The sequence below is a fragment of the Phaethon lepturus genome, unplaced genomic scaffold, assembly GCF_000687285.1.
Source record: "Phaethon lepturus isolate BGI_N335 unplaced genomic scaffold, ASM68728v1 scaffold20104, whole genome shotgun sequence".
In the NCBI taxonomy this organism is placed as follows: Eukaryota; Metazoa; Chordata; class Aves; order Phaethontiformes; family Phaethontidae; genus Phaethon; species Phaethon lepturus.
Genome location: NW_010537465.1, coordinates 7,841 through 18,016, shown reverse-complemented (window position 1 = coordinate 18,016; position 10,176 = coordinate 7,841). Strand labels below are relative to the sequence as shown.

Here is a 10,176-nt window from a genome sequence, read left to right as displayed (position 1 = left end):
CTTGGCAAGCTCCTTCGCCAGCTCTCTCAGTACTCTTGGGTGGATCCCATCAGGCCCCACAGACTTGTGGGTGTCCAGGTGGCTTAGCAGGTTGTTAACTGCTTCCTCTTGGATTATGGGGGGTTTATTCTGCTCTACATCCCTGTATTCCAGCTCAGGGAGCTGAATACCCTGAGATTAGCTGGTCTGGGTATCCATGACTAAAAAAACTATTTTGTTGTCAAACTGGATAGAGAAAAGTAATTTTGTTTTGCATGCAATCCTGGTATGAAAATCTAGTTTAAATTTGACTTGAAGTGACAACAGCCTGGCACCCTGCATCAAAGACACTGGAAATTTAAACTGTAAGAAGCCTGCAGATGCCATGTCAGGGATATTTCATCTGGCAGTGCGCTGAGAAGCCACATAGCCTGGAAATACACATTGTCCAAACACTTGTCACTTGAAAAACAGTGTTCCCAGATGTTTTTCAAGGTTTACAGGCCAAAGTGAATCAGGAGCCCAGAATCACAAGCAGGACAGCGTACTACATTCACCTGGCTTCTTAGGGGTTTGTTTGGAATATGTAACCCCGGAGACCCAAGAGCTTTAGCTGAGCCAAAAGCCTGGGATCTACTGCTCTCAGTCATCTACTGGCATCTATGGCATGCTGAATGACAAATAGGATGAGATGTGCAAAAAACCATCCGAGCTTGGGAGTCAGCACTCTTAGGGCTTCCAGGCACCCAATTGCTATAGCCATTCCACCACACCAGGGAGGTGCTGGAAGCCCATGTTCCCAGGGGCCCACAGTTGAGCTAGCAGAAAAACACAGAAAACTCTGACGGGAACTGCCTCTCTTCTATGCAACTTTTTCAGAACTGAACTGTCTCCACAACACCATGTTAATCACAAATAATTAGCATTCCACAACAAAAATAATTTCCTTGCAAACTGTGAATTTATGCTATGTTTTCATAAAATATGCTTTCCAGGTATAAAATAACTTCTATTGCTGTTCTCCAGATACGTCCTAATCTGCTTGTATCTTCCTGAAATAAAACAGCATTGTTGGATTACTTGGCCTAAGTTGTTTGCAGCAAAAACATTTACTAAAGACTGGCCTGAAAATGCACCCTTCTATGACATGAGGCCTCTGCATAAACAGTTTTTTCTCTCAGCTATATCTAGAATGTTTATACATGGTGATAATACTGTTTTATCAGCACTTGCCTTTTCTGAGAGTGTTCTTGCAGGGTTTTTTTGAACTGCTGAAAATTTGTGTTATACCTCAGTTGCATATGGCACCGAGTTCTAGAGAACGTCTCACTAAAAGTAAAACCTGCCTCACTGTTCATTTTTATTTAATGAACTTCAATATGAGCACACTGTTGAAAACCAATACATCTGTTCAGCCAAAATGATCTAATTCAGAAACTAATGCACTGCACTTACCTGTTGTATGCCCACAGCGTAAGTTTTTAAAAAAAACTCTGAGAATTCAAAGTATTCTTTAGTTACATTTCCAGGACTTCCATACCTTTAAAAAGAAGAGAACACAGATATTTACATTGTGAGAAGTTTACCGTGTCAGGAAAACACAGGACTTTCTAAAACACAAAGGACCCTGAGTAGTCTCTATCCCCAAAGGAATCCTTTCCCGCAGGTTCCTTCTAAGCCATTATTTGCCATATAATGCCCCACTTCCCTTTCCTTTTCTTAGATTCTCGTAAGATACAATACTATAGTCAAATAAATACAGCCACCTTTTTGTCACAAGCTCTGTAACTTCCATGTTTATGATTTCTTTTCAAATCTTCCCTTGGCTTTATAATTGAGAATATAAGCATTTGTAGCTGGATGTAGTAAAAAAATAAAACAAAACAAAAAATATACTTTCCCTGTGGGGCTACTTTCTTGCCATCTTTGAGAGTCAAATCATTTCACTAAGAGCTCAGACCAGTGGCTGTGCCAGTGCGAGGCAGAGGACAGCAGCAGGAACACCTCTTCAGTGACCATGAGCTGTTAAATCAACTAAACTGTCTTGTCTAATTGCACCTCAAGTAATTCTACAGATTTGTAACCTCAGCTTAGTTTGTAATCAGTTTGTTAGTTTGTTACCGTTCAAAAAGACGAGCTACAATATGCAATGCCCACTTCTTGCATTTCCACCATACCAGCTCTGGTCTATCATCTTCATCAATTTGCAAAGTCTCCTATAAATAAATACATTTTTTTTAAATTAGCTGTGTGTATTGTTGAGAGAAATTATGCTTTAAATATTCCTTGCTGAGTAAACAAATACAAATGCACAGCATCAACTAAAGCTTTGGTTCTGTTAACGGTTATATAACATTCACGAACTTTACAAAAATCTTTATTAGTCAATATAACTGCATATGTGCAATATCTGCGTAATGTCTGTACTTTAATTTTCAAAATTATGCAGATTTGAAAAACCAAAACTCATATATACTTGAATACTTCACAGTGATGTGCACTGAAAAATTAAGCATGGTACTAACTCCTCCAAATAAATACACCCTTACCATATACTGATGCAAAAGCCATTAAAATAATGTTAAGGTTGTGAAATAAATTTCTAAAAAAATCTAGGAAATGCGAGTTAATGTTGTACACACACAAACAAGAATTTAATTACTATTTTTATTTTGTTCTTCAAGAAATATGAAGGACAGACGAAAGAAAAAGAGTAACAGAGACAAATAATGGGTTTTGTGATGAGCTTTTGATACTCATTTGAGAGAAACGGGCTAAAATACTTGGAAACTTCCAAAATATCCCAGGTTGGAGTTTACATAGTATCACTACCTCAGACAATGAAACTCTGACAGCTTACATGATCTTCCTGTGTTTCTGTCAGAAACACCACTAATTCCAAGGGTAATAATCTTAAATAGATGACATCTTAAGAACACTTAGAAAATCTTCACACTGACTGTTCCTCAAATGCCAACACACAAGTATCAGAGGTCTTTACAAAACTAAAACTTACAGGAGGTACATTTCTGTCAATGATAGTACGGAAAATCTCCATCCACTGAGTCATAGTCTGGTTATTCACCAGCTGGAGCGGCAATGCATACTGAAACAAGAAAAAACCCCACTGTAATAAAATACTAATTCTCTCTGAAAAAGATAAATGTTTCTACAGTAGTTACATTTCCAGGAAGATAAGGTTTTAAGTAAAATTAAAACTAATTAGGTTAGATATCAATATTATTCTAATTGCATCCTTCTTGGTACAATTTACAGAGGAATTTCTGAGCAAACACTATTTGAGGGAAGTTCCTTGGTCTGAGGACTTGCTAATTCTTTTTGTTTTTTCCTCTTCACAATAGCCCAGCTAACTTTCATGGACCACAGCAGTGTCTGTATTACAGGACTTGGGGAAACCAATAGCATTTTAGTAAGTAAGTGAAATGTACTCCTAATTACTACCTAGTTAGTATCTAGCAAATCTTCTCTACAAAATCAAAAGCAAAGTGGGAATATTCAGGCAAGCTATTGAAAAGTAAAATACGATCTCAGGATCTTTTTAATCTTCCCCTCATCTAATAAAAAACTATTTTTCCTTTTTAACTCTCAGTAAGAATTTTCAGACTTATGTAGGATCTTGTTCTGTCTCTCGTTCTCTAAGAGTACTTCCTCAACAAACTCATCCCTGTAAAAGCCAAACTCATCTCTGTTAAATGCATGTGCCTCAATAAGTAATTTCTGCCAAATCTTCAGAAGATAATAAGAAACACCACCTAAAGCGCACTATTTGACAGTAATACTACTATCTGCACTACTGCCACTTTCAGAAGCTAAGCAGCACAGTCTAGATACTCATATAGTTTGAATCAGGTTATATGTGACTTTATAAAAATAGGAATATTTCTCCAGCAAGCTTACAGACAGGATGTGCAGAGGTACCTAGGCTCATTAAAAATTTAATCTGGGGGATCATGTGGCCAGTTTTTAAGTTAAAAAAAAAAAAAATCATATTTTTATAAAAGTTATTTATTGTGTATTATTTTTCCTATCCAAATCTTATTTTTACTCAATGACACCCCTGAGTGCACTGAAGGGGGTTGTTGTGCCCACCAAAGTAAAAGTTTTGGGTTTCCTGTACCCAGATGCCAACCTGAACAAGAGCATAGAAGATTTTTAAGATTTGTTTCTGAAGCAGTACAGAGTAATGGGAGTTATCAGGCAGAAGCTGGATCATCTGCTGCTGAATCCGAGGCAAAAATATTTGCATTGCTGCTATGAGAGGATCTCGCTCCTCTGCTTTTTTATATCTGCAAAGGAAACAAAAATGTTGGTCCAGAATCTACACACTGGAGATTCTAATGCCTATTCCCCACCAGCAATTTAATATCCAGCACTCATTCATTCGCCCTCCTCTAGCCCCCATCTCAACAATTTGTGCAAATTCTCTAACCTATAAATAGAGAAGTGAAAAACAGCAAAAGTTACCTTATATAAATGCAGCTATGGGGAGGAAGAACTAATGTTCTTTACTACTGAATTGTCAGCTCACAGGAGCAGGAACTTGAATTTCTCTGACAGTCGTACCAATGCCAAACCCAAGTTGGGTGCTGAACAAATAGGAGTGAACAGCCATTGAAAGGGAGAGACAATTCCTTTGTTTTGACAAGATTCTCTCTGTCTCCCTTTACATTTCTTTTGTGCAGTTTATACATATGTTTTTAACAACAGATACTTAAAAAAAAGACTGAGAGAGCTCACTACACTTCCCCTAATTTACACTTTGTGGATTTAGACTGTCAGGAGGATGGTACAGGTAAGAATACACAATAGGAATATATAACAATGACAGTACTGTATGCATGACATAGAAGTAGAAAATAACTTGCATTCGTATATCCAGCATTTGGGGAATCTTCAAACAAAAGAAGTTATAAACATTTAAGAAATTTTTCACAGATGGGTTAAATCAGATCAAAAATACAAAGCCTCAAGAAAAACTGTTGCTAAATTCGTACAGATTATTGCTGGCATCTCTGCTTTCAATTCACTGATGATATAAAGACAATGAATAGTTTTAATTTATTTGTAGGAAAGGAAGCATATGACAATTATTAATTCCCATTTTCTATGTGAATTCCTTGTAGAACTGACAGTGCTCTTAAGAACGTCATTCTCGGTAATCAGCTGAGACTAAAACTACTGATTTGTCATCTACTGATGGACACCAACTTACTCATAAGTCTTCACCAGCTGATAGAGGCACAGGAGGCTCCCAAGCCAACTCGCACTGTTCTGAGACTGCAGGTAGTAGCCTATCTTGTCTACCACAGCTGTCCAGTGGCCAGGAAAGTCATGTTTAATGATAGCACGGAGGCACATTGTCAGCTGGGCTCTATGTCAGGAGGGAAAAAGAAATACATTGTAAGTAAATAAGGTTATAGCATAGTGTTTAATATTAAAGGATAGATCCCAAATCTTGGTTTATTGGCCACAATATACATATTATATCATAAGTATCATACATATTTTGCAAGCACTGAAAGAGTTCTGGGAAGTGGCAGAGGAAAAGCAATTAAAAAAAAACGCAGGGGATTTAACTTTAAGGAAGAAACTAATTTCAGAACATTTTAGCTACTTTTCTCCCTTCCTTCTCCCTCTCCACACCCATCACGCAATATTTGAAAAAAATTAATTGCTCATGAAGCCAGCTAGCTTTGTACTTTGAAAATGAATGTTTATACTTCTACGTGCTTATGAGCCTGAAAGCAACCACAAAAACACAAATTTGTACATTTTTATTAAACAATATTGGCTTATGTTATGATCCAAGCCAAGGGTTCCTCATGAAATTACAGGTTTCCCGGGATCTTCTAGAACAGCACTTCTCAACCTCTAAAGCACATGGCAGAGTCAATCAGGTAAAAGCATCTTACCATTCCTCTCCCTCCACACACTTTTAGATGCCATTCACAATGGTGATCCAAGACAGAATTGTTAATTGACTAAAGTGAGCTGTGATTAAAAAAGCTGAGAGGCACTCAACTAGAAGCTGTAAATAAATACTCATGGCTCTGCTAAGGAATGAGAAAAAAAATTCTGCAGAAAATATTGGTTCTTCTATGTTTAGTTTTCCTTGGGTATCCTCTTGCAGTCCATTACATAAGGAGCCACTATTACAAAGCAGTTCGATAAGAAGCCCCTCCACCTACTGATCCTTTTAGCTTTACACAAACTTACCTCCCCCCTCAAGCCTTTGGAGTTTGTGCTTGTTGCTGATTTGGTTCCTCCTCCCCCCTTACTCTCACAGGCAAACAGTGAAAGATATCAGTATTACAGCATCAGACTAGTTCCAGTAAAGTTTCTTTGACTTTTTTTAACCTCACAAACCTACAAGTCTAGTCAGTGTTGAGAAACCCTCTACCGTATTCCAGATGATTGTCCTGAGGTTTTCAACAATCCTTTTGGATGTGGATTGTCATTGTAAGGTCATGACATTTTGAATATTAAGTTATGAAATGATGCCCTAACTAGTTTGCAAAAAACTACTCAAACTTCCATTATTTTGTGTTCTTTTGTATAAACTTAGCCTTAGTATTTATGATATGATGACATGGGAAACTACATACATGCCTTATTACATTATCACAGACACAACAGAAGCTTCCTTACCTTGTAGCAAAACCTTGGCAAGGAGCACCTACCTCTTGTGAGTGCAGACACTACTCATCTGTGTCAGAGCGTGTTAGAAAAGCTGAACTGGAAACGATGATTTAGTTCATTTTCTTGTCTCAGTACAGGACCATTTTCCTGACAGCTGTTTGTCTAATCTATTCATAAAGACCTCCAGTGACAGCAATGCTATAGCAGTCTAAGGCATTCCAGTGTTTCTTTTTTTTTTTTTTTTAAGGTGTTTTCTCTAATCCCAATGTCAAACTGTAGTCAATCACTCCTCTTCCAGATATGACTACTGACAAAAAAAGACACTGTGCACACCTAGCTGGTGGAAAGGAGGAGGAGAGAAGAGGAAGATTTTCTTCTGTTTTTCGAAGATTAACATCTCTAGACTACAGCCTAATCCCATCCTATCAGTCTCACTTGAATTAGGGTGGTGAACAATCATAGATTGTAGTATGTCTGTGGATCTTAACTATTCTTCCAGCAAAAAGAGAATAGCATTTCTTCATTCTTTCAACATCTTAAAACCAAGAATGCTAGTACACATTTAAATACTGAGATTACACATAAACTGCAAAAACAATTGAGAAAAGGGCTACCAGAAAAAGAAAACAGATCTTGGGCCATATTTCTCCGAACGGTTAATTCTTCTTCACTTAATTCACTTAATTAGTTAATTCAGTTCAGGATATGGTTTAGTGGGCATGGTGGTGTTGGGTTGATGGTTGGAGTTGATGATCTTAAAGGTCTTTTCCAACCTTAATGATTCTGTGATTCTGTATTGCAGATATCCCTCTATACTGTCTGCCCTGAATCAGCCAAATAGACAGGCTGTCACTACCGCAAGTGTTGTAAGACACTTCAAACAAAACCATGAGTATAAATCACATCATAGAGCTCTTAGCTGGGTTACTATGTTTCTGAAAAACAAGTGCACATAAATATGTTAAAATTGATTATTATTGCATTTTCAAAACAAGTACTTGCGTCATCTCCCAGGAAATTGAGATTCTCACATTTAGTACATCCGAAACGGTAGGTCTGAAAACTCAAGCTACAGAAATATCTCTACGCAATCTAAAGTACCTCACTAAGTCAGGAGAACGAATTATTCCTTCCACAATGTTATCACGAATCTGTTGACGATCATTTTCATGAATGTTGAATGGAAATACTGCTTCTCCAGGAGGTGGTTCACGGTCTGGCCAGTACTGTGTCACCATGTTCTTCAGGTAAATGGCAGCTAAGTATAAACATTGGGGAAATGATAATTTAATTCTAACACATCACCACATTACTCTCTACTCAACCTGTAATACAGTTGAAAGTGGAACAAAGAGTTGAAAAGATGACTGAAAACCACTGCATGAGTTCTTAACAATTTTAGGCCCTAAGCACAGTTGAGTCAGAAAACCATTTCTTTAATGACTCCACACAAGATCAGGCTCCAGTGCCTGGTCACAAACAGAACAAAATAACATTTCAGTTAGCTTCTATCGGGGTACATTCTTTATTACAGCAGTCTTCCATAGGGACATAATATACCACCGTTCTAAACAAGCAAACAAAAATCTATTTAGCTGCATTTTTAGTCATCATCCCTAAAACAACTACTCAACCTCAGTAAGTGAAGTTTTGGAAGGTTCATGTAAACAAATCATTGCGCACGCAGATGGGACACTCTGCTTGGGGAAATGCCCAGTATGCAACTGGCATGTGGCCTACCTTCTATTCAGACAGAAATGTTTGTTGTGAATTCCCTAAGCTTTATCTCACTATTAGGATTTCCCATAATCCCTTAGAATTGTTCATTTCTGTCTCACATGAAAAACCAGGACAAATAAAGTTAATCTTCAACTGAAATTAAAGCAGCATTTATGCCTCAGTACTAAAATGCCTGTAGGCATTCTTTAGGAAACATAGGAAATATGGTGTAAGACATAAAAGGAATGTTCTTAATAAACTCTTATCCCTGTACTATTTTGGTTGATTACTAGCTAGGGTTTTAAAGTACAAATAAGATATCGTTGGGTACAATCATTTTTTTGGTGATGACAAATTACAAAGTATGAAAACATGTAGTTTGTAAAATATTTTATAGGAGCAAGTGGAAAAATAGTTCTTTGTCTATGCTGTGCCAGAATATTCAGGCAAGAAACAGGCCCAGAAAGACCAGCCCAAGACTTGACTTTACTTTGTCCATAGATCTTGTTATTATACAAATTATTGGCTTTTAAAAAATTCCCAGGGAAGCCTGTTGACTTACAAATCTAATTTAAATGTGTTTTTCTATTTTACAGCCCTACTCCGTGAAAAATGAAAAAATTAAACAAAAATTTTTAAAAGTATGTTCTACATACTTGGTTTTTTCCCTGAATTAACTGAAATGAGAGATTAATTTATTAAAATGACCTTATTGAGTATAGATTAAGCATCAAATTTTACTACAGAATGGTTTAACAATGCCATTCAAAGCTGGATTATCTTTGAAAAAATAAACGCCAGCATGACAAACAGCATATGTCAGCATGCCTCAACGCACTCAGGGGATTAATAGGATCTGTAAAAAAAACCACAACAGTGCTTCTATGGGAAATGCTGTTCCATAGAATAAAAACAGAGCTGTGAATGAAACAGTATTCACCAATTTCTTGAAAAAGCTGAATATTTTCTGTATCTGTCAAAAATATTGTATAGGAGTAGTTAAGATAGATTATGAGAAGTTAGACTCTGATCTTACACAAATGTAAACCCTGAAGTTAACTGCATCACCATACCGGAACTCGCACACACAGCTGGGCACTCTTTCTAGACATGCTCAGACTATAAATTTATTCACATGAAATCCACTTTTCTTCAAATTCCCACTTGTCTTAGCATCACTACTTCTTCATCAACAGGAGGAAGAATACCTAAGGCTCCCTGGGTACTCAGTTTTGAGCAGAAATCATTCTCTTTTCATATCATCATCACAGCAATCCAGTAGTGATCGTTAGAAACACAGGGAAGCCAAAGGAGGACTCTACCCCACACCCATGGCTTTATCTGACCATCATGTAGGAACGAAACGGCAAAGATCAATCCTTATTTCCACATTCAGAACAAACGTGAACTTACTTACATTGCAACAGCTCAATACTCTGTTGAAATAACTACCAGACTGACTTTCTACTGAAAGAAAATGAAGCAAGGAATTTATCTCACCTGCTTGACGCACTGGAAATTCAACTTGATCTGATACTATGATTTGCAGTAGACTTGGAGCAAAATTGATGATCTTATAGGACTGGAATACATATAAAACACAGTTAGCAAATCACTATGTTTAAAGACAACTGTATTACCAAAAGCTGAATAAGAAATACAAACTAAGGATTTTGTAGTGTTCTTTGACTCTCCTCAAGTATGAAAGGTTTTCGCACCTGGATTTACCCAGATCTGCAGCAATCCAAATAATTACTTGTAAAAGCTGAGCATACAATGGCACATGGGTGGAATAAGTAATGTGACAAGGCTCTCTAT

At 37.1% G+C, this 10,176-nt stretch overlaps 1 protein-coding gene across 1 annotated transcript in view; it reads right to left on the bottom strand.

The window, feature by feature from the left end:
- IPO8 (importin 8) overlaps nucleotides 1-9,940 on the bottom strand; it is a gene marked incomplete at its 5' end in the record, with an annotated part of 38,088 nt that extends 28,148 nt beyond the window's left edge. The window contains 7 exons of the mRNA XM_010286497.1: nucleotides 1,435-1,519; nucleotides 2,101-2,195; nucleotides 2,996-3,085; nucleotides 4,130-4,286; nucleotides 5,213-5,371; nucleotides 7,741-7,897; nucleotides 9,859-9,940. Coding sequence (XP_010284799.1) covers nucleotides 1,435-1,519; nucleotides 2,101-2,195; nucleotides 2,996-3,085; nucleotides 4,130-4,286; nucleotides 5,213-5,371; nucleotides 7,741-7,897; nucleotides 9,859-9,940 — 825 coding nt within the window. The remainder of the gene's footprint in view (nucleotides 1-1,434; nucleotides 1,520-2,100; nucleotides 2,196-2,995; nucleotides 3,086-4,129; nucleotides 4,287-5,212; nucleotides 5,372-7,740; nucleotides 7,898-9,858) is intronic.
- Nucleotides 9,941-10,176: the final 236 nt, after the last annotated feature.